Source organism: Lucilia sericata, unplaced genomic scaffold (assembly GCF_015586225.1).
Source record: "Lucilia sericata isolate MDLA Ls3-8-SP2 unplaced genomic scaffold, ASM1558622v1 Contig000134F_arrow, whole genome shotgun sequence".
Lineage (NCBI taxonomy): Eukaryota > Metazoa > Arthropoda > Insecta > Diptera > Calliphoridae > Lucilia > Lucilia sericata.
In genome coordinates, this window is record NW_023994166.1 from 526118 (window position 1) to 551193 (window position 25076).

A 25076-nucleotide genomic window follows, 5' to 3' on the forward strand; every position below is an offset into this window, starting at 1 on the left:
AATTTAATTTACTTTTATTTTGTTTGTTTTACGCTAACTATAATATAGTTTTGTTTAACTTATACTAAATTGTTGTTGTTTTTTGTTTTGTTTTTGAATTAAATGAATTCATTTCCATTTTTAAGTTTCTTATTTTTCTTTTTTTGTATTTTTTTTTTTTTTAATTTATTTTTATACTAAATTTGTGAGTTGTTGCATTACTAAATTTTTTGTTTTTTTTTTTTATTTTGCAAATATTGCATACATAGTTATTTGTTTTATTTTTTTGTTGGTTTTTAGTGTATTTTTCTTTTTAATAAAAACACTTTTGTTAAACAGTTGTAAAATTTAGTTTATTTTTTTATAGTCCACAGAAATATAAAAATATTTTTTGAAAAGAATGCTTTGTAGTGACTTGTTCGAGAGATTTTATAAAATCATTTACATATATAAAGTTAAAGAAAATGTTGCTTTTTTAAACTAAAAACTTTTAAAAGTTCTTTATTTTGTTTTAAAATTAAACATTAATAAAGTTTTGAAATATAGGACAAGATCTTTTAAATTTTTAAAATTTTTTTTATAATATATTGCAAGTTATAAAACATTTTAGTCATTTTCCAAAAGTTATGGTCTTAAAATCTCCTTGTGGATCAATATTAATCACTCAGGACAACAAAATTTTTAAAAAGTCAAAACCCCGATCCCAAAGTATACTTTTCCAAAGGAAGTTAATATAACAGAGCTTAAATATTTATTTTTAAGTCGAGAGATTGGACTTTCAGTTGATATATAAAAAGTTTATAAATAAAGGCAACTTCACGTTGCTATAGTGTCTCAAATATAGACAAAAAACTGGGTTTTTCAAATTTAATGACATAATATCTGGAAAACCTGGTGTGATGGATAAATTAGTATACTTTAGTGTCTATAAGAACAAAATTAAGTATTATTTTATGTACTAATGACAAATTTTCCGAAGTGATTTTGCAAACCGTTTATGTTTTTCATAAAAAATTGATTTTTTAGAAGATTTTTAAAAATATATTTTTCTTTATTTTTGTTTCAGTATTTGTATTGATTTTCTTTCAAAAATTCGTACTGAAATCCAACAAATGTTTCTTTGAAATCGAAATATGTAAAGAGTAATCTGGTAATGCTGTCCTAGTAATATTTGATCCAAAGTTCTAAGTAGTGATAAGTTATTTGATTTTTAAAGCTTAACACAGAATTCCATACCGATCGAAAGAAGAATTATTTCCGTATTTTGCTTCTTCAACAAACGATTCTTTTTTTTAGAATAAAACCACTTTTAGCTTTTGAAGTGGAAATGAAATTTGTATCTTAATTAAATGATTTTAATAAAAACTTGATTCTAGTCTTAATAATTTTTGTCAATTTGGAGAAGCTAAAACAAAATCGATCCGTATGAATTGAAACTATTCCGATCGGAATGTGTGACAGGCCTGGGATGCGATAACACAAAAGTCGTTCAAATTTTACACATACGTGGAAAAATAGGTTTTTGGAATTCCTATAAAAATCGCAACAGAACTTTAACAAATATCGAAAAGTCACTATTAAAGTATTCTTTCCTGGGGCCAAATTGAGGCATTCGAAAGCGAACAAAATTTCTAATAAAATTTTTTAAAATTATATCGAGGTTTCGATCGATATCGAATGCCAGATTTTGCCCCCTGGTTTTGCTGTTTGTGTATTTAGGATATTTATAAATTTTATTTGTTATTAATATTATACACAAACTTAAACGAAAAACAAAATTTGTTTACAGCTGATTAATGTTGCTTACTTGTTTTGTTTGGTTTTTTTTTTTGTATTATTTTGATTTTTGTATACTATATACTAAGATGATTTGTTAATTATTTTTATTATTAATAATTATATATAGGGCTTTTTTCCTGGTTAGTATGCATGATTTACATCTAGATTTATTCAATTAAAACAAATATTTCTGCTTGTAGGGAAAACAAAATTGAAAAGGAAATTTGTTGTCATGAAATGTTGATACACTGGAGTAAATTTTATAAATTCAATTGAAAAGATTCTAAAAAATCCATACAGTATTTTGAAGTCACTTGGATAAGAAATTAAAATTGACATTTAATTTTTTTGTAAAACACGCTATGAAAATTTTTAGAATATCATCCAAGGAGGAAATGTTTGGCAGTGCAACTAAATATAGTTGTAAAAAAACTTAGTTTTTTCTGTTTTCCTAATCTCTACCCTTATATTAGCATGAATTTAAAAGAGAAATAAAATTTGAGATCAACTTTTTGAAATGAAATTCGAAATCTTTTTTTGAAATTTCGAATTATTTATAGGTGTAATGTAATAAATAACAAGTTAAAAAAATAAATTTATAATTTAAAGTTGTTTTACAAAAAAACAAAATATTAAAAAGTTGAGCAAATTTTATTTACATTTTAAAGAAATGCAGTTTAAAATTCTCTTTTAAATACAGCCTTGTGTATCAACATTTTTTTGTCTAAAGTAAACCAAACCCATGTTATATGTAAAATGTGTTTTTATAATGTACAATTTTATTTTTTAAATTAAATTATCTCTTTTAGAGCATATGTTTTTTGCAGTTCTGTTAAATTATTAAATTTGTTTTTTTTTTTTATTATTTTTTGTCAAATTGAAAGTCAGAACGGTAGTGAGAGAGAAGATATTGTTTTTTTTTTAGTTTTTGTTTATATTTAAACTTCATTTATTTGTATAAAATTACAATAATCATAAGGTAAATTAATTATATGTAGTATTATGTATAATAGTATATTTCTGTTCATTTCAAAATAAAGCATAACATTTAATTTATATTCGTTTTTTGTTAAGGAAAAATAATAATTTTCGTTTTCTTTTTTTTAATTTTTTGTTTAACAGAAGATATTATTATTATTAGATGAGAGAAGAGAAAGCAAAAGAAAAAAAATTAACTTGCTTAGATTCTTACTCCCCTTTAAGTTGTAGTGTTAGAAATTACAAATTTTAAGAGTAGACGTCATTTTAAAAGCAAGCCACACTTTTTCCCCGAATTTTCACAAAACATTATTTTTAAATTTTCTTCTTTAAATTAAAATTATTATTATTAATAATAAAAACAAATATGTAGTTCTATTTCTAAATAGTGGTTTAAATGTTTCATAATCTTCTCTCTACAAAATTAAATCTTCATTTCATTATTTAACAAAAAATAATTCTTATAAATTCTGTTGATGGTTGGCTGGTGATGATGAAAAATTATGAAACGAATTGTTTTTCTTTAAATTCTAAGAAGAAAAGGAAAACTTACAATTGCATTTTGTTATAATAATGAAATTAAAAAAAAAAAAAAACATCTAAAAAATATACAAGTTCCTACAAACTAGGGCGACGACATACACACACAGACACACGCGCGTGTTTTTTGTTTCCAAATCAGTTGTTTGTGTGTTTTCTTTTTCTAAACATAGAGACGCAAGTAAAAAAGAAAAACATATACGACGATAGATTGATAGCAATAAAGAAAGAATCTAAAATATAAGATATTATTTTGCATTTCTTATATCGGTAACAACGCCGCCCGGCTGAACACCACCACCAGGGCGCATGCGAATCGAGGGACGACGTTCAGGTGTATCGTAGGGAGGACGTGATGAATTCGTGGCAGCCATTGAGTCATCCATAGTGAGGCCGCCGTTGCCACCAGCGCCACCGCCTACCAGCATTTGGGAGCCAGCACCCATCATGCCACCACTACTGCTAACCAATGTCTGACCGCCAGCACCGCCGCTGCTCATAAGCTGCTGAGTGCCACTGGCGCCCACAGTCGCCACGCCACTACTGATTTGATTTTGACTGTGTTGGTGCTGTTGCTGGGTCGTCTGTTGTTGCTGCTGCTGTTGGCCATTGCCATCCTGTTGCTGTCCATTGTTGCCATCCTGAGCCTGCTGTATGGCCTGAGGATTGCGTGGTCCACCGAACTTCAATAGGTTCCAATCGAACACATAGTCGTATGTGAAACCCAGACGATGAAACAGATTACGGAACAGTTTGCGCAAATAACAGTAGTCGGGACGCTGTTCAAAATGCAATTGGCGGCAGAAATTCAAATAGTTTATGAACTCACTAGGGAAGCCCTTACACAGGGAAATGATCGTAGTCGATAGTTTCTTCTCTGAGATACGCTCATACTTTTGTCGTTTGTTGGCGGCCTTTAATCCCTGCCAAGGCAGTGCTCCCAAATTGAAATACATAAGCACATAGCCCAGAGACTCCAAGTCATCACGTCTTGACTGTTCAATGCCCAAATGTGTATTGATCGAGGCGTATCTTGCGGTACCCGTAAGATTTTTATTCTCTCGATACGGTATGTGTTTCATGGTTCTTGAATCACGGAACTTTTTCGCTAGACCAAAGTCAATTATGTATACGAGATTGCCTTTCTTTCCCAAGCCCATAAGGAAATTGTCCGGTTTTATATCTCGATGTATGAAATCACGCGAATGTATGAAATCGATGCGTGATATCATTTGATCTGCCAATAGCAGCACGGTTTTCAGTGTGAAGCGACGATTGCAGAAATTGAATAAATCTTCCAATGAGGGACCCAATAATTCCATAACCATAACATTGTAATCACCCTCGCTGCCACACCAAATAATCCGCGGTATCCCAATGCCGCCGCGCATTATTTTATAGAATTTTGATTCAATATGCAACTGTGGGTGTTTGGTGCGTATACATTCTAATTTAATGGCCACCTCTTCGCCTGTGTTAATTGTGGTGCCCAGATAGATATCGCCAAATGAACCAGAGCCTATTTTGCGTCCAAGGCGATATTTATTACCGACACGTAACTCCATTGTGTCTGTGTGTGTGTTTTATTTTTGTTGGGTTTTTCAAAAGGGGAGGAGAGGAGGACGAGGCGTAATTCTGAAATTTCAAAAAAAATGCATCCATAAATTTACAATTATTTACTATAGCTTTTGAAATATTCACCTTGTTTTTTGTTTTTCTCCAAATGTTTTAGTTTTCTACGTTGTTTTTGTTTGTTTTTTTATAACAACTTTCCGTTGTTTGTTAAATTTCTAGAGATTTTGCTTCTATTATTTTATTTCTGTTATGTGTATGTGACCAAAGCGATAATGACGACGACGGAGGAGATGTTGTGAAGTTGATTATAGGATTTCCTTTATTGATTTTATAATCTGTAAATAATAAAAATAGATGGTAACTTAATAGTTGTTTTTTTCATGCAGATTCTATAAAAAGTTTTTACACGTGATAAAGTTTTTGTATGTTTAAAACGACAAAAAATAATAAAAGGAGATGTTGTTTATTTAAATATTGGTTTAGAGTACATTTTTAGTTAGAATTTAATTAATTTTTATTATGATGGGCAAAATAACCATATTAAACAAACTCCAGCATTCTTTCATTCAACTATATCAAATTTTTCTCTGTAGTAAAACCTAAATTAAGTTTTCTCAACTTTTTTAATTAACAAAAACCTAATTTTGAAAATTCATATAAAAAAAACATTATATGCAAGTTAATTCTAAATGTTTCTGAAAAGATTTTTACTTTTGTGCACATAACTGCACTAAATGCATGAGATTTATGTACATATGTGTTATTGATTTCTTAACAATGCCACTCAAACTTGTTGAACTTTATCAATAACAAAGTTCTTTCACTTTTTAACTCACCCCTTTCCTTGAGTGTGTTTAAAAAAATCGTTTAAATTAAATTAACAAAAAAGCATATATTTTTGTTAAAGATGTGAAACAATTTTTACGTGAAATTTTTTGTTTAAATTTTTTCTGGCTTCATATATTACGATTAAAAAACAGGCAAACTAAACTAAAGTTAACCTCCTTAAAAATATATGAACAATAAAAAAAAACAATTACTAAAGTTTAACACTAACCATACCAGGCTTTGAGGTCAATTGAGTTGAAACAACAACAACAACAGCACACTATCAACAAATAAAGAAATATAGTCTACGTACATTATTGTAAATGGAACTGAAAAAACAAAAAAAAAAAAAAAAAAAAAAAACGAAAACAGCTGTGTTCGAAATAATAACGGCGAGTATGTAAACAAATATGATAGAGGAGTATGTTAGTAATTGTATGAAGATTCAAAAAAAAGACATACATGAGAGCTTAAAAATCATGAGTTTTTAAGGATAAAATATCGCCATGTAATGAAAATTAAAAATTGAATACAATATAGTCATTACTACTGAACTAAACTCGATTCTAAAGTCTATATTATAGACTGAACTTTAGACTAAAACTATAGATTGGAATTTAGATAAGACAACTGTAAAGCATTTAGGACTATATAGACTATATGTTATAGAAAACATTATATCGGACATAACATATTATGGACTAGACATGAGTCTAGATAATAGAGTAGACTGTAGTGAAGATTAAATATTAGCCTTTACATATTTATAATTGAAGACTATAGCTAAAACAATAGCATATAGACAAAATTATAGACAAATCTAATCTAAAACTATAATGAAGACTAATAACTGCAGTCAAGACTACAGAGCTAATTAAGGTCAACACAATAGAAAATACCATAATCAAGACTATACACCGCACTTTATACTAGACTAATTTATAGAAAAACGGCTTTGAATGTTTTAAAACTATTTCCAGACCAGATTTATATAAAATATTTAATTATATTTCTAGGCTAAATCTAAATAAATTCTCGATAACGTAAGTTTTAGTTTTAATGTTTACAATAAAAAATCTTTCTCACCGGAAATAATATAAAACTATACATCAGGCTTTACAAAGGTGCAGTTCAAAACAACCGAAATTTTGAGTTATAATAGTTTTGTAGTAAATCAGCGATGAGTATATACATATGTATATCATAAATCTTCTATAATCTATATTGATATGCAAAAGTGTTCAGAAAATAATGATAATGAATGGAGGTGCAACACACAAATAAATTATAAACATGTAGCGAGAAATACAAACTACGCATGTTTTTAAAATAATAAAACCGAAAGTAATATGCATTTAAACACAAAACAATTTTAGCATATTGTAGTCCCAGTAATATTTTTAAAAATAAAAATAAATTTGAGGTAATATTATAGCAAATAACTAAAATGTATTTAAGAAAAGAATGCCACTATTTACAATATTTAATTTTAATAATGATTGGACTTCTTATCAATATTTTTTAGTTTATTAAGTATACGAGATTATATTAACCTAGTACTATTATAAATTTTAATTGAAATTGTTTTTAAAAATTTTGATGTTTAAAAACACATTTACAAACCTCAGAATATCATTTTATCTTCATTTACGTCATTTTTAAAAAACTTCCAAAATCTTTATAAAAAATGGGTTAATCCTAAAGTACATTAAATATACTTTAATGTAAGAAAGAAAAACCAGCAGAGAGTATCATAATAAACTGACAGGTGATGACCAAATACTAAGAATAAGAGAGAGCCAACATTTTTAATGGATTTCAATGAAAAAAAAAAGAAAGATTTCATATAAACATAAAAAACTATAAAGATAAAGAAATGAATGGAAAAGAAAAATAAAAAGTGTAAAAAATGATAAAGAAATAAACAGACTGGAAGAAAAATATTTGATGAGGACGAATTGTTAAGGAGTGTGCTTCACACATTTTCTGATTACAACTTTGATTATAAGTCTGGCAAAACATTTTTGATTGCCACCGATTGGCTATTATCCAGACTCTAGAATTTTTGCTAGACTTCATTCAATAATGAGAGCCATAGGCAAAACTATTGACTAGATTATATATTACCCTTTAGGCTAGTTTATAGATTAGACAGTAGTTCTTACTGTAGACAAGACTAAAGTATAAATTTGATTAGACTATAGACTAGACAGGATAGACTATAGATTAGCCTTTGGACTAGTCTATAGAATAAACTACACTATAAACTAGCCAGTTGACTATAAACTATACTATAAAAAAGACTTTAGTCTTGACTAGAGGCTAAACTTTAGACTATTCAATTTAAAGTTGACACTAAAAAACATTGAAATGCCTTAACCCATTTACTTTTCAATAATATTATAACTTATAATAACACTTCTTTTAACAACCACCTGTACATCCTACTAAATTCATAGGTAGTAAGTAAACTGAACTTTACACGAAATAAAAGGAGTTTTTTAAAAAAAAGGGGATAAAATAATACATACAAACACAAATTTTATGTTGAATAAATTCAAAAATAGTAATAAACATGAAAATGAAATAAAATTTTCACTTACCAAAATATAAAATTTTTCAGAACAAAAAAAAAAAAGAAATGTAAAACAACAACAAAAACAGTATATTCACAGTTCTATAGTAGGTTCTTTTTTGTATTTTTCAGGTTAATAACGTGTTGTGGTTTTATGAGTAGTTTTAGCCATTAAAGCCAACGAAATATATTTATTATAGTTTTATTTTTGTATTTTATTCTTTTGAACGTCATCAACGTTGTTTGTGTTGTTGATGTTGGTAAAAATCAACAACAAAACAAACTATCAAGAACCAAACAAATCAAATCCAGCAGTTGGTTGAATTTTTTTTTGGTGGTAGTAAAAATTATGAAGACTAAAAACGGCACAAAAGATCACGTAGTATTTTAATAAAGAAAATAATGATAAAAAGAGAAAGGAATGAGAGAGAATCTTTAAGTTTTTGTTTTTGAAAACCAGCAAGAAAACATAAGAAACGCAGGCGCAACAGTTTCTAGCAGCAGTAGATTTTGTATTAATCCCCTGTATACTGCTGGTCGAAAAAACAAAAATTAAAGCTCACATACACATGATAACTAATGGTAATCGTTGTGTATCTATGGGTTTTTGTCTCTTGAGGGTATATGTGTTTGTTTATTTGTCTGCACATGCAGCTTAAATACTCTCAATACTTCCGTGACTGAAGACAAAATAAAAATAAATAAATAAAAAAACTGAAAAATAAAAAGTATGATTAATACATTTATTTAACTTCATTGTTACTAGGGTTTCTTTTTTCATACAACCAAAATTGTTTGCCGGTTTCTATAATATTATTCTAAAAATAAACATTTTTGATATAACGTTAATAAGAAAAGTCATCATTTAGTAAATATATAAATTATAACTTGATTTGGGCTTTGTTTTAAAATACGAATTTAAATATTTCTCTAAGAGCGGATTTCTTACTACTAATTTAAACCTAGCTTAACTTGCTTTTAGATTAAACTCGGAACAATTTTAGGGGGACTTTAACCGATGATTGTGTTTTTCAGTTATGGATTTAAGAGCAGTTAACTTTATTAGTATTGCCAACTTTTCAGTCGAAAACATAAACAATGAACAGCTGTTTTTTTTGCTAATATTACTTTTGTAAAATTAAAAATTTTAGATCAAATTAAAATAAACATTTAAAACAATAATAATATTGATAAAACAAATCAGAAAATTAATATTTACTTAAAAAATTAAGTTTTTCTTCTTCCGAATAGATTATCCTTTTGTTTTTGTTGATTGTGTTTTCCCACTTATAACTTAGGTTTAATTGGCCAATAATATTTAGTTAAATTAAGATAATAAGTAACGAAACTAGGATCATAATTTATATTAATCCCATTTAAACTATCTTATAAACACAGTGTTGGACGTTATGTTAGCACAATTTGTTATAAAATGTTTTATTTCCGAATTGCTAATACCGAAATCGTAAAAAAAGTACATTTTAAAAACAACTATTAGGTTAGTATTTGTTATGAAAGTTTCGGGAGGACTCTTTTTTATTAAAAAAGTAATAAAATCGTAAAAAAGTACATTTTAAAAACAACTATTAGGTTAGTATTTGTTATGAAAGTTTCGGGAGGACTCTTTTGTATTAAAAAAGTAATAAAATCGTAAAAAAGTACATTTTAAAAACAACTATTAGGTTAGTATTTGTTATGAAAGTTTCGGGAGGACTCTTTTGTATTAAAAAAGTAATAAATATTAACATATACATACATAAATATTAATGTTTCGTCATGAGTTTGTAAAAAATTCAAAATAAAAAGTTCTTTGCAGTCAGATATTGATAAGAATAATGTAATATATTTTTTGTTGGAATGCAAAAATTTATAAATAAATAAAATAATGCCAATTTAACAAATAACGTAAAATTTTATGAAAACGATTTTCTATGGAATAATAAAAAATATATTTGCAAAGTAAAAGTAAAATATGATCTTTCTGATCAGATCTTAAATTACTTTAATAGTTTTATATCGTTGGAAAGTAGGTATTTCTATCAATCAGCGTAGGGAGTTTTCCTGGTTTCAAATTATTTATATATATTTATAATTTTTACCCATATTTCTGTTATTTTGTAATTTTGCTGATTTTCTTGTAAGCATTATAGAAGCTTTGTATCCCAAAGAAAATTGTTTTCAACAACATAACGACAAATTGGGAGACAAACGTTGCTAAATGGACTTCTTTATTTACTCGGCTTCATCAGGATCGGAAAATTATGTTGTGAAAATAACAAACGAATCAACCAACTTCTCACGAAGTTGAAGTATATAATAATTCATAGATTTTAGTAGGTGTTCACTCGAAGACCCTTAGAATTTTTTTTATATTTATTATACAAATAACTTCACTATTTTCATTACGTTTCTTCTTAACAATTATACGTACAGTGTCTCTCATAAGTATTCGAATTTAATGTATTATGAAAACAGACATCATTTTATAATAGATTTTGTGGGAAAAATAAATAAATAAATTTATTATGTTGTCCAGACAGTCCTTAAATTTTATACCACATTTTAAAAATTTAAAAAAAAATAATTTACTTAAACTAATTTAACTTTTTTTAAAAAAAGTGCAAAAAATAGCTTCACAAAAGTATTCGAATTTTTTGTATAAATCATATTTAGTTTAGCATTATGAAGTAAAAATAAATAATTAAAATGAAATTAATGTTTTGTATAGTAGCCTTTGTGTTTAAAAACAACTTCCAAGCGTCGTGGGACCGTTTCTACCAATTTATGGAATAGTTCTGGCGTTATTATGTCCCATTCTTCATGCAAAGCAACCGTATGGTGGTTTTAGAGGATAATGAGTGATTTAAAAGTTGTTCTTGTAAATATAACCACAAATTTTCAATGGAGTTTAACTCCAGACATTAACGCCATTGAAAATTTGGTGAAAGAAGATACTTAGTGTTGTAAATGATCAACATTTTCACGTACCAGGTCGTGTATTTTGGATCGTTTTTCTGTTGAAAAATAAATTGAATGGGTTGTAGCCCCATTTTGGTGGTACTAGCATGCAAATTCTGCTCTAAAATTGACAAGTCTATAATTACAATAATAAATTTTAGCAGTCCAACACCGTGGACGGACACAGAACCCCAAAATATGGCAAAGCATCTTGGGTCCTTTACAGTTGGTTTTAAGTTAGATAATTCCAAGGCATCTCCAAGCTTTCACCATATCATTTGACGACCATCTGAGACAAAAATATATGTATTTAATTGATCGGCCTTGATTATACAGATATAAATTATTTTTTTAATTTGAATTGATCAACTCTTTTTCTTTGAACATTTTAAGGGCTTACACAGGAAGGATTTACAACATAATTATGCAAATTTCCAAAAAATATAATGTTAAATATTCCATATAACCACTACCTGCATAATGGGTTAATTAATGGGCAATAAAACACGTGTTCAAGGATTCTAAAAAAGTTCTTAGAAAAAATTCGAATATTTTTGCGCAGTACCTGAAATGACCCTTTTTGGGTTTTTTCCATTTTCTTGGAAACCATTAATGAGTTTTTATTACTTTTTTCTTGTATTTCGTAAAAATAATATAAATTAATAAAATTTCATTAAAAAATTTTAAATACTATTATTATTTTTAAAGTAGCATCATAAAATAACACAGTAATTCATAAAAAATAAGAAATTCGAATATTTATGTGAGACACTGTACTTTATTTCATGATGACCATCCATTGTTTAGCTATTTTTTACATTGAAATCAAAATAAATGGTTTAACTTGCGTGTAACGTGACAATTCATTGAGGACGTCTAATGTAAATGTGAAACTGTGACGTGATTGATGATAGATGGATACATGTAAATGCGTGCGTGTATAATTTCCATACACACGGGTGATTGAACTAAGTAAAGAGACACTTACTTTAAGACAAAAAAAAAAAAAAGAATAAAACGGGCAAAATAAAAAAATCAAATCAAACGGTATTTTGTATACTAAACAGCTGATCGCTGAGTTGGTCTGTTGGAAATAGAAAAATAAACAACGTAGAATTTATTATAAAAGTAAACTAGCCCTTTTTTCGTGTTATTTATGCTTAAATGTTTTCTTGTTTTTGGAATTGTGGTCATTAAAAAAGTAACAAAAATGTTGATATACAAACTTTTGAGACTCTTTTTCTCTTAATTAAATAAGACGCAGAGTAGGTGTGTTTTAGAAAAATTTAGAAAATTTTAATTAAACACTTAGTTTGTCTGTTCTTGTATGCAGATTTCAAAAGAATTTTAATAATACTAAGCAAAAAGTATTAATTTAAAGCTATATTTTTAGGCAAAAACTTTTTGAATTAAATTTTGTATAATTTTTTTGATATTTGTTAATTTTTAAACAATTTAAAGCTAAATTTTATTAAAAAAAACTATTTTATGATAATTTTTTTTATTTTGATCTTTGACCTAAAACCCTTTAATTAGAAGAAAAGAACGACAAAATAAAATGTTTTGCATTAACTGAAACATACTAATTTGTTTGTAACTAAAATCGATATTTGCAAAATTATTCGATTTGTTTACAAATAAAACAAAACAACGAAAGTAGGACGTAAAATGTTTTTATCTTGGTTATTGAAAAGTGGGTGCTAAAAGAAAAAACAAAAACAATTTATGTATATACCTCCTTCCAACATTTCACCCGTTCATTTACTTCAAGTCTGGCACAAATCAAAAATTAGGTTTCGAGGAAAAAGACTTTGAATGTTGTGATATTTTACTATTTCTTAATGAAATACTTTAGAAGAGTGCATATTTTTATATCAGTAAAAAACTGAATTTTGAGTTATGCCCGTCTTGTCGCAAATGAGCGATATAATATTAATTACAACATTTCTATAGCTACGAGAAGGGATGATTAGGAGAGGAATATTTATATAAAAACCATGACAATTATTATTTTTTGAAAAGAATAACATCAAAGTAATATATTATAAATTTATACTAAGAAAATCTAATAAAATGTTGCTTATAATATTTTAGCATGATAAGTTTGTTAATAAAAAGAAATCAAGGAGGTTTTCACAATAAGTTTATTATTCAGTATTTTTCTACGTTTTATTTACTTGCGAAGTATAAAAATAAATGTAAGAAGGTGATAGGTAAGTAGGTAAAGAAAAAAAAAACTCTAGAAATTTTAAGTCGAATTTCGGTACTATGAAAATAACAATTAGAAAACATTCTGTCGGTATCTCTAAATGCTAAAGAAGAGTTTCTTTCTTACAAATACTTATATTGAAAACAACAATTTTGTTTTTGTTTCAATATGTTTATAAGAAAGAAAATGTGTTTTTGATGTTGTGAAGAAAACAGATAAAATTTGACACTGGCTCCCAAATCCATATCGAATAAATAGTAAATGAACAATTGATAAAAATCAGTATTTTTGAAAATATTAATTTTGAAACTTTAATAACACATGGAAATCTGGGTCACATACATATGTACATATATCATAGGAAAACACTAAATGTTGTCAAAAACATTTGGTGTGATAAAAGTTACCGTTATACAGATTTATTTTAGGAGATAACTATGCTTTTGTAAAAAATTCAATATTAAAATATATAAAATTCGAACTTGGCTCCCTATGGGTTCTATGGCATGGATCATATTATAAATACATCAATAGAAAGGTATTTTCAAGTATACCCATACCAACTATATGGGATAAAAAATTTAAACACAATTTTTCGATTTACCCCCAATATCTGGTTATATTTTATCGTAAGGTAAGATAGACAGTTTTTATACAAAAAATATATTAACCGGCACAATATCAGGTGAAACGATAACCGGAGGTGGAGTTAACGCGGCTTAGAATTATATAGTTTAGGGGCCTTGATATGTACAATTATACATACATATATCAAAACTTAGGAGGCATATAACTACCGGACCTGGGGGGTTACTCTGTAACTTAATTCGAAAGAAAAAAATTTGAATTTGTATTTTATACCTATGTATGTTTCGAAAACTTTTTCTGAATAGCGCAGAACAATTATTTTCCATTTTTGTACTCAGAAGAAAAAAGAAATCATGTTAGCATTATAACGTTTGATGAGGTCTACTATACACAATGTTTAGTAATCTAAATTTGTTCCAATACTCCAAATAACCGAACATAACTCTGTAGTTTATAAAAGTATAGGTTTACAAACTTTTCCCTAATACCGAATGCACATTAAATACAAACATCCCATACCTGTATAACTTTAAACATGTGGCAACACAATAACAATAAAGACAACTAAAATGAATGACAGTAATACAAAATAGAAAAATCGCCAAGAAATTTATTTCAACATAAAAACAGTTATTTGAAATTAATAAAATATATAAAGGCTAGATAAAAAAACTAATTTTATGCAATAATTTGAAATCAAATTTATATTTCACAATGACAAATTTAAACACAAAATTCCTCAAGAGAAATGTCTTATGGGAAGAAATTAAATTTTAAAAGAAATCAATAAATTTAATAAAACACCAAAAAACGTGATGCAAGTTATTAATAAAAAATATGATAATTAAGGAAACGAAAAATTTAAAATGGTGGGGGACACAACTAGGGATGCCAAACGGGAATTCCCGATTCCCGAAAATCCCGGGATTTCTAAATATCAGTCCCGATTGGCATCCCTAGACACAACACAAACAATTGAGTTACAAAATAAATTTCTTCTTTTCAAGTCAATAACCTGAAAGGAAACATCAAGACAAGGGGTAAATACAAAATAATACCTATGATGTTCATTAAAAAAGCAAAGAAAATATAGAAATATTTATTTTCAAAAGATAAACAGATTTGAATTTAAAAATTATAAAACCAAAATACAAGCAGCAATTTCACAAGAACTTGAGAAGGAATGAATGATGGGGAGATGATAAAAGAAATGTTGGTTAAAATTTCATGTAAAAATCAATTCTAAATAAATTGACAGCTCACCATAGTTTTCTTTCATATGATTTATTTTACTTTTTGTTACACTTTTGGTTTTTGGACAAACTACTAAAATGCACCATAACACAAGACTATAAAATATAAAAATTATTATTTATTTATAAACTTTTCTTCTAGTAGTTTTTATTTGCTAAGTGTCAAATGTTTTTACTTTTTATACACATTTTTTCAATATTTTTTTTTTTTAATTTTCGTTCTTTTTATTTTTGTATGTCAAAATCTATATACTTTTTTGATTCCATATGTGTCTCTTCTTTTTCAGATTTTTCTATGTTTGATATATCTTATGACGTTTGCTGTTCGATTTGCAGCACGCAGTTTTCAATGTTTTCCACATGTTTTTCCTTTTTACGCAACATTTTTGTGTGTATGTAATAATAAAATATATTTTCTTTCTACATTTTATGTACAATTTTCTTTTTCAATTATTTATTAACAAAAACATTTAAGTATTTTTTTTTGCATTTTTTGTTATAAAATTAACAAGAAATAAAACAACACTACAAAAACTGACTCGCATACACACATACATACATACTCAAGCAACAACAACAAAAATATTAAGAAAATAATTCGAAATCACCTCGTCTTGTTCGACAATCAAGACGATTGTTTGTCCGTCCGGAAGTTTCGTTTTTATTTAATTTTTTCTTTTTTTTTGGAAATCGAAAATGTGATTTTTGTAACACTCGCTCTATAGTTGTCTCTTTTGCACTCACTCAACAGCTGTAAGTAGTTATTGACAATCAGACTATTTAACACTTTTTAGCATAAATTTCTTTTTGTACAAAGAAAAATTTTTATAAAATCATTTTCGAACTTTGTTGACGAAGTCATATTATTTAGAAAAATAATATTTCTTTTATTTATTTATATTTGTATTTTTTATATAAGAATTCTCTTTATACATTTTTCTGCTTTTATTGCCTTTATCTCACCTTCACCTTTTTGCTTTGTTTTACTTATTTAAAAGCTACAAAATCATTTTACTTTTTTTCATTTTCATGTTACACTTTTTTCATTTTTTCTTTGGCACTTACTTCTTTTTGTGTAGTTTTCTTTCTTATATTTTTGGTATTTATTATGTATTGGTATTAATTGCAAACATTGATTTAAGAATTTTGTTAAAATAAAAAAAACTAGATTTTTTCTTTTAATTTCCGTGTGCTATGAATTTTACGTTCGCCATTTTGCTCTGTCGTGTGAAAAAATTGTGTGGAATTTCGAAATACGAATTTTCGTTTGACATATTTTCGCACTTGGGCAGTCGGCGACAAACATTAACGACGGTGGCGGCAGACTCTAAAATTTTTGGAGGCGGCTTATAATTGTTTGTTAGCCGGCAAAGTTTTATCTCCGTTTTTAAATTGTTCAATTATATTAAATAAGTACATAATTCGAGTGAAAAAGTGGGATTTTGGAAGCAAGTATTTGAAAAATCATCATTTTTTTTAAATTATCATATAAAAAATCAGGACTTATATAAAAAACAATAACCGCGTCGAATGTGGGTAAAATAACTTTACATAGTACTTTCTATGAAAGATCTCCGAAATCTTTTTTTGTAGAACTTACCGTCTGAAATATTTTAAAAAATATAGCAACAATCAAGGTTTTCTTCGAAATTTAAATCGTTCCTTTGATATTTGTGGAGGAATGGTGTAAATGATACCAAGATATGAAAATGCAGATATTTGGGATCTTTAGAAAATGGTTTCTAAAAAAACGGACGACAGACGGATATCGCTAAAATTGTTTGATATCGTGTATAAAAAATTTTTGCTTTAGCGTAAGTATTCAGGTAATATTTAAGAAAAAATGTATGTTTAAACTAGCTATACCCAGTGTGCTTCGCTACCCTCATCGTAATGGAATAAAATAAATATTATTGTAAATGTATATATATCTGCAATATCAAAAAGTCCCCTATTTAAATTTATGTTTATATATTCAATATTTTAGAAAACTCAAAAAGTACCAATGAAGTACGAAAAAGTAACAAAAGACCTCTTTTATTTAATTTCATGTTCCTAAGTTCAATATTATAGAAAATTAAAAAAGTACCAGTTGAAGAACGAAAAATTACCAAAGGGTCCCCTTTTATAGATTCTCATTAACTCCGGGCTCCACATGGTTAATTTCATGTTATAAAAAACACAAAAAGTACCTTTTGAAGAACGAAAAATTACCAAAAAGTCCTCTTTTATATGTTCTCACTTACTCCGGGCTCTACGTACTTAATTTCATGTTTCTAGGTTCAATATAATAGAAAATTCAAAAAGTACCTTTTGAAGAACGAAAAAGTGCCGAAAAGTCCCCTTTTATAGGTTATCACTTAATCTTGGCTGTACTTGCTTAATTTCATGTTTCTAGGTTCAATATTATAGAAAATTCAAAAAGTACCTTTTGAAGAACGAAAAAGTACCAAAAAGTCCCCTCTTATAGATTCTCATTTACTCCAGGCTCTATATGCTTAATTTCATGCTTCTAGGATCAATATTATAGAAAATTCAAAAAGTACCTTTTGAAGAACGAAAAAGTACCAAAAAGTCCCCTTTTATAGATTCTCATTTACTCCAGGCTCTACATGCTTAATTTCATGTTTCTAGGTTAAATTTTATAGAAAACTCAAAAAGTACCATTCGAAGGACGAAAAAGTACCAAAAAGTCCCCTTTTATAGGTCCTCACTTAATTCGGGCTCTACATGTTTAATTTCATGTTTCTAGGTTCAATATTATAGAAAATTCAAAAAGTACCTTTTGAAGAACAAAAAAGTACCAAAAAGTCCCCTTTTATAGTTTCTCATTTACTAAGGGCTCTACATGCTTAATTTTATGTTTCTATTTTCAATATTATAGAAAATTCATAAAGTACCTTTTGAAGAACGAAAAAGTACCAAAAAGTCCCCTTTTATAGATTCTCATTTACTACGGGCTCTAAATGCTTATTTTCATGTTTCTAGGTTCAATTTAATAGAAAACTCAAAAAGTACCAGTCGAAAGACGAAAAAGTACCAAAAAGTCCCCTTTTATAGATTCTCATTTACTCCGGGCTCTACATGCTTAATTTCATGTTTCTAGGTTAAATTTTATAGAAAACTCAAAAAGTACCAGTCGAAGGACGAAAAAGTACCAAAAAGTCCCCTTTTATAGATTCTCATTTACTCCGGGCTCTACATGCTTAATTTCATGTTTCTAGGTTAAATTTTATAGAAAACTCAAAAAGTACCAGTCGAAAGACGAAAAAGTACCAAAAAGTCCCCTTTTATAGATTCTCATTTACTAAGGGCTCTACATGCTTAATTTCATGTTTCTAGGTTAAATTTTATAGAAAACTCAAAAAGTACCAGTCGAAGGACGAAAAAGTACCAAAAAGTCCCCTTTTATAGATTCTCATTTACTAAGGGCTCTACATGCTTAATTTCATGTTTCTAGGTTAAATTTTATAGAAAACTCAAAAAGTACCAGTCGAAGAACGAAAAAGTACCAAAAAGTCCCCTATTATAGATTCTCATTTACTCTGGGCTCTACATGCTTAATTTCAAGTTTCTAGGTTAAATTTTATAGAAAACTCAAAAAGTACCAGTCGAAGGACGAAAAAGTACCAAAAAGTCCCCTTTTATAGATTCTCATTTACTCTGGGCTCTACATGCTTAAATTCATGTTTCTAGGTTACATTTTATAGAAAACTCAAAAAGTACCAGTCGAAAGACGAAAAAGTTCCAAAAAGTCCCCTTTTATAGATTCTCATTTACTCCGGGCTCTACATGCTTAATTTCATGTTTCTAGGTTAAATTTTATAGAAAACTCAAAAAATATCAGTCGAAAGACGAAAAAGTGCCAAAAATTCCCCTTTTATAGATTCTCATTTACTAAGGGCTCTACATGCTTAATTTCATGTTTCTAGGTTAAATTTTATAGAAAACTCAAAAAGTACCAGTCGAAGGACGAAAAAGTACCAAATAGTCCCCTTTTATAGATTCTCATTTACTAAGGGCTCTACATGCTTAATTTTATGTTTCTAGGTTAAATTTTATAGAAAACTCAAAAAGTACCAGTCGAAGGACGAAAAAGTACCAAAAAGTCCCCTTTTATAGATTCTCATTAACTAAGGCCTCCGCATGCTTAATTTCATGTTTCTAGGTTAAATTTTATAGAAAACTCAAAAAGTACCAGTCGAAGGACGAAAAAGTACCAAAACGTCCCCTATTATAGATTCTCATTTACTCTGGGCTCTACATGCTTAATTTCATGTTTCTAGGTTAAATTTTATAGAAAACTCAAAAAGTACCAGTCGAAGGACGAAAAAGTACCAAAAAGTCCCCTTTTATAGATTCTCATTTACTCTGGGCTATACATGCTTAAATTCATGTTTCTAGGTTAAATTTTATAGAAAACTCAAAAAGTACCAGTCGAAAGACGAAAAAGTTCCAAAAAGTCCCCTTTTATAGATTCTCATTTACTCCGGGCTCTACATGCTTAATTTCATGTTTCTAGGTTAAATTTTATAGAAAACTCAAAAAGTATCAGTCGAAAGACGAAAAAGTACCAAAAAGTCCCCTTTTATAGATTCTCATTTACTAAGGGCTCTACATGCTTAATTTTATGTTTCTAGGTTAAATTTTATAGAAAACTCAAAAAGTACCAGTCGAAGGACGAAAAAGTACCAAAAAGTCCCCTTTTATAGATTCTCATTAACTAAGGCCTCCACATGCTTAATTTCATGTTTCTAGGTTAAATTTTATAGAAAACTCAAAAAGTACCAGTCGAAGGACGAAAAAGTACCAAAAAGTCCCCTTTTATAGATTCTCATTTACTCCGGTCTCTACATGTTTAATTTCATGTTTCTAGGTTCAATATTATAGAAAATTCAAAAAGTACCTTTTGAAGAACGAAAAAGTACCAAAAAGTCCCATTTTATAGATTCTCATTTACTCCGAGCTCTACATGCTTAATTTCATGTTTCTAGGTTTAATTTTAAAGAAAACTCAAAAAAGTACCTGTGTAGAACGAAAAAGTAGCAAAAAGTCCTTTTATTATTAATTTCATGTTTCTATTTCAATGTCATAGAAAACTCAAAAAGGACCAGTTGGAGAATGAAAAGTACCAAAAAATATCACTTGATACCGGGGTTCCAAATAACACCCCATTAGGATATTTAGTGTTTCTAAATTTAAAAATTTTATCTAAATTGGATCATTGTGGTTGAATAAAATCAAATTTCCCGTTTTTACCCCTTTTGGTACTTTTTTCCTCCCCATTAACGAAATAAAAATTCTATTCCAAAAAGTTGCAACATCGTAGTGGGAGCCCGTTATTATGTATTCATATGTATAAGTTAATAAACCAAAAACAATGTTTTATGAAAAAAGTACCAAAAATAGGTACAATTTTAACCCCTTAAACGTCCGAATATCCAAAAAGTACTAAATTCATATTTTTATTTTTTCGTTAAGTTATGAAGGAGTGAAAAATATTTTTTGAATGTGCACTGGTTTAAAAGATACATGGGGTGCGAAAAAAGTACCAAAATACAGTTTTTACCCGTTTATTCCCTAAAGGGGCCGAATTTTAAAAAAGTACCAGACACCTGTCCGTTTATTTTTTAAATGAACGGCGATAAGCTTTAAACTGTTTTTGTATCTTTTCTAGTTTAGGAGATATAAGGTTACCGAATTTACCCGTTTTTACCCTTTTTTACCCCCTAAACATTCGAATTTCCAAAAATCCCGTCTTAGTGGATCTATTTGGCGGGAGACCAACCTCCTGTCCAAATTTCAGCTCTTTAGCTTCAACCGTTTAGGCTGTGCGATGATGAATCAGTCAGTCAGTCAGTCAGTCAGTCAGTCAGTCAGTCAGTCAGTCAGTCAGTAACGTTAGAATTTTATATATATAGATTAAGATTTTAAAATTTGAATTTTTTCTTAAAATTCAGAAAATCCCAATAGCAAATTAAATTTTTCATTTGAAGTTCAAAAAAAGCTTTATTGAAATTAACTACGAGTTGGAACGGCGTTGGCATTGACTTTCTTCCGCGGCTAGTCTTAAACCGAACTGCCACAGGTCTCTGACTTTTGCACTTGGCAACTTTTACACAAGGTTGCATAAAAGAGTACTAAAACAAATACAGTATTGCCAGTATTAAATGATAAATAATTGAAAATGCAAATACGAAAATAATGTTTTTGAAGGGGTATACTTATTAAAAAGGCAATATAACATTCAAATACAATTATAATTTAATATCGTTTTTTTCTTATTTTTATAGTTTTATTTAAAAAAAAAAAAATATTTTTATTACAAGAAAGTCACCCTAAACTGTCTGTTTGTTTAAAGGTTCCAACAGTTGGCAACAGATGGCACATACATATTTTGAAATCGATTACACATAGAAAAAATGTATGAATGTTACATTTAAAAAATTCTATGTAAAAAACTGAAAAACCAAAAATTTTTCAGAAAAATTAAAATTTTTGTCCGAAAAATTAAAATGTTTATCCTTTGATCTAGCTCACCAAATATTGACGTGAGGACAAAATTTTGAAAATAAAATTTCGGTGGTAAAATCAGCAACTTTAATATTGAGGACCACACTCTGTATGGGAGTCAAAGTTGTTTCCTTTGATCTAGTTCACCAAATATTGACGTCAGGATAAAATTTTAAGAAATGAAAGAAAGTGTAATAGGATATAATCGACCTACTATATGCATGTCCAAGCAATTTATTGACATAAAATTCATAAAATCATAAAATTTGGCAGTGGGATTTATGGTCATATAAAACATATAGCTCATTTACTACAAGACCGGCATAATCCAAACAAAGTCGTTTAGAGGAAAATATTTAATGACATTTTAAATAACTTTAAAACTAAAGAAATGATTTGAAAAATTAAACCAGATTCAGATAGTAAAGTTCAATCAATATGTTTCTCATCTAAATTGAAATTTAATTATACCCTACACCACTACAGTGGGGAGGGTATTTATACGTTTGTGCTGATGTTTGTAACACACAAAAATATTGGTCCTACACCCACCTTAAAGTATACCGATCACTTTTTGAGTCGATTAAGACATGTCCGTCCGGCTGGCTGGCTGGCTGGCTGTCCATTTAACCCTTGTGCGTAAGGTACAGGTCGCAATTTTCAAGATAATTTGATGAAATTTGGACCAAACATGTTTTTTCGCACAGGGACGAAGCCTATTGAAAATGGTTGAAATCGGTCCATTATTTCACCTAGCCCCCATACAACCGTACCTCCGGATTTGGGCTTTTTATGCCATTTTAACGTCAAATATACTATTATCTCTCCAAAAATTGGCACAAATCAGTTTTATATACGTATAAATGACACTGCAGATTTTAGTAATGATCCGCCCTTGTTTGATCCTAGCCCCCATACAAAACCCCCTTCAAAAAAATTTTTAAACGTCTAAAATTGACTTGTAACCATTTGTATCGCAATGAAACTCAACATAACTAACTGTTATTTAAAAACATATCCTTTTCCCAAATTTAATGAGGATCAGCCCATGTTTGACCTATACTCCTATATAAAGAAAAGTAGTTTTTTATCAATAAATTGCTTAAATACTTTGGAATTAAGGTAAATTTCAACATAAAAGTTTCTTTATGAAAAATAAAAATTTTTTAAATATACTCATGGTGTAGGGTATTATATGGTCGGCCATGCCCGACTATTCTTTCCTACTTGTTTTTATTTATCTAAATTTAGTGAAAACATGAGTTTTAGTTTTTACGTTTACAATAAAAAATCTATCTCACACCGAAAAAGCTAGTAAAAAAAAAGCCGTTAAAAAAACGGAATTTTGGATTATGATAGCCTTGAAGTAAATGAGCGATATGTATTTATGCCAAACTTTATCTGAATTTAAGCTTTGTCTGGTACCTAGGGTCAAATGATATTCAAATGTTCTGGAAATCGGCAGTATGATTTAGATTTATAAACATTTTAGATCTGCCTATAGTTTTATAATTAACATAATTATGAGCTTTAAAGTGTTATTATACCCTCCACCACCATCAGTGGTGATAGAGGGTATATAACACCAAGAAATATTCATCTAAGACCCAACAAAGTATATATATTCTGTCCGTCTGTCTGTCTGCCTAAAACACGCTCACGTTAAAACTAAGCAAAGGAAATCAATCAAATTCACCCAGAATATTTATTATTATCCTAAGAAAATCAGCAAAATCGGATCACAATGTAAAAAGTTATGAGAAAAATTTCAGACTACCTCAAAAAAAATTACGTTTTTTTCATAATTCTTCTAAAGTTTTCTCAGAAACTACCAAAGATATTTCGATGAATTTTGTCACACATTTTTCAAGCCAGTGATCAATTATGTTCAAGATCTTTACAATCGATCCAATATTTCCCATAGCCCCCATACAAAGGTATATATTCCCGGAAATTAGTTTATCGTTAATAACTCCCTCAAATATATCGGTATCAACGCAAAATTTTGTACATGCACATATAAAGTCCACTTCCGAAAATCACATAAACGCAAATATTTCATTGATGAATAAAGCTATTGTGATAAAATTCGAGTTAAATATGTTTTGTGTACATACAAATCAATCACCCATTTTTTTTACGGATAGGCCCATAATTGGTCATAGCTCCCATATAAGGCCCGCTTCCGAAAATCACTTAAAAGCTCATATTTCATTGTCAAATAAAGATATCGTGATAAAATTCGACATAAGTATATTTTGCCTAAATATGAATTACTCTACTAAATTTTTCCGAATAGGCCCATAATTGGTCATAGGTCACATATAAGGTCCACTTCGGAAAATCATTTAAACGCATATATTTCACTGAATTCTAAAGCTATTGGGATAAAATTCGACAAAAATATGTTTTGTGTACATTCAAATCATTATGCAATATATTTTGTGAAGATATAAATTATTCTGGCACTTTTTTCCCGGATCGGTCCATTATTGGTCATAGCTCCCATATAAGTCCCACTTCCGAAAATCACTTAAACGCACAAATAAATAAAGTTATCTTGATAAAATTCGACACAAACATGTTTTGTCTTTATATGAATCACTCTACGACATTTTTTCCGGATAGGCTCCCATAGAGGGTCCACTTACGAAAATCAGTTAAACACATATATTTCATTGAATAATGAAGCTATCGAGATAAAGTACGACTTGAATATGTTTTGTGAGCATACAAATCATTCCACCAAATTTTTTCCAGATTAGTCCATATGTGGTAATAGCTCCTATATAAGGTCCACTTCAAAAAAAAAAAAAAAAAAAAAAAATCACTTAAATAAAGATATCTTGTCAAATAAAGATATTTTGATAAAATTCGATATAAATATGTTTTGTGTAAGGTCATATCTCCTATACATATAAAGTCCACTTCCAAAACGCACATATTTGATTAATTAATAAATCTATTGTAGTAAAATTCGACTTGAATTCACTATACGAAATTTTTTTCTTATCGGTCGATAATTGGTCTCAACTCCCATATAAGGACCATTTCCGCAAATAACTCAAATGCACATTGACAATCAAAGTTATTGAGATAAAATTCGGCATAAATGTATATATAAATCATTTTACGGAATTTTTTTCCGGATCGGTCCATAAGTTGTCTTAGCTTCCATATAAGGTATAGTTCTGCAAATCACTTAACACCACTTAATTCGTTATTAAATGATTATATATCAGGATAAAATTCAAAATGAATATGTTCTGTGTATAGATAAATCATTCTATTAAAATGTTTT

At 28.3% G+C, this 25076-nt stretch overlaps 2 protein-coding genes across 4 annotated transcripts in view; one reads left to right on the plus strand and one right to left on the minus strand.

Annotated features, from left to right (window-relative positions):
* Positions 1-1895: 1895 nt before the first annotated feature.
* On the minus strand, positions 1896-16579 carry LOC119601000 (discs overgrown protein kinase). Of its 3 annotated transcripts, none has more exons than XM_037951612.1 (3): positions 16328-16579; positions 4978-5186; positions 1896-4911 (listed from the first exon to the last, which is right to left on the minus strand). In XM_037951612.1, exon 3 carries the CDS (start codon positions 4839-4841, stop codon positions 3525-3527), a length of 1317 nt encoding a protein of 438 aa, XP_037807540.1. In that variant the 5' UTR covers positions 4842-4911; positions 4978-5186; positions 16328-16579; the 3' UTR covers positions 1896-3524. The 3 variants fall into 3 exon arrangements, with proteins under 3 accessions (XP_037807540.1, XP_037807542.1, XP_037807541.1); XM_037951614.1 differs by lacking the exon at positions 16328-16579 and adding an exon at positions 15871-16013; XM_037951613.1 differs by lacking the exon at positions 16328-16579 and adding an exon at positions 15273-15364.
* Positions 16580-16632: 53 nt separating this feature from the next.
* Positions 16633-25076, plus strand: part of LOC119600999 (probable serine/threonine-protein kinase MARK-A) — a 66970-nt gene continuing 58526 nt past the window's right edge. The window contains exon 1 of the mRNA XM_037951611.1: positions 16633-17076. The gene's annotated coding sequence lies outside the window, so the exon portion shown is untranslated. The remainder of the gene's footprint in view (positions 17077-25076) is intronic.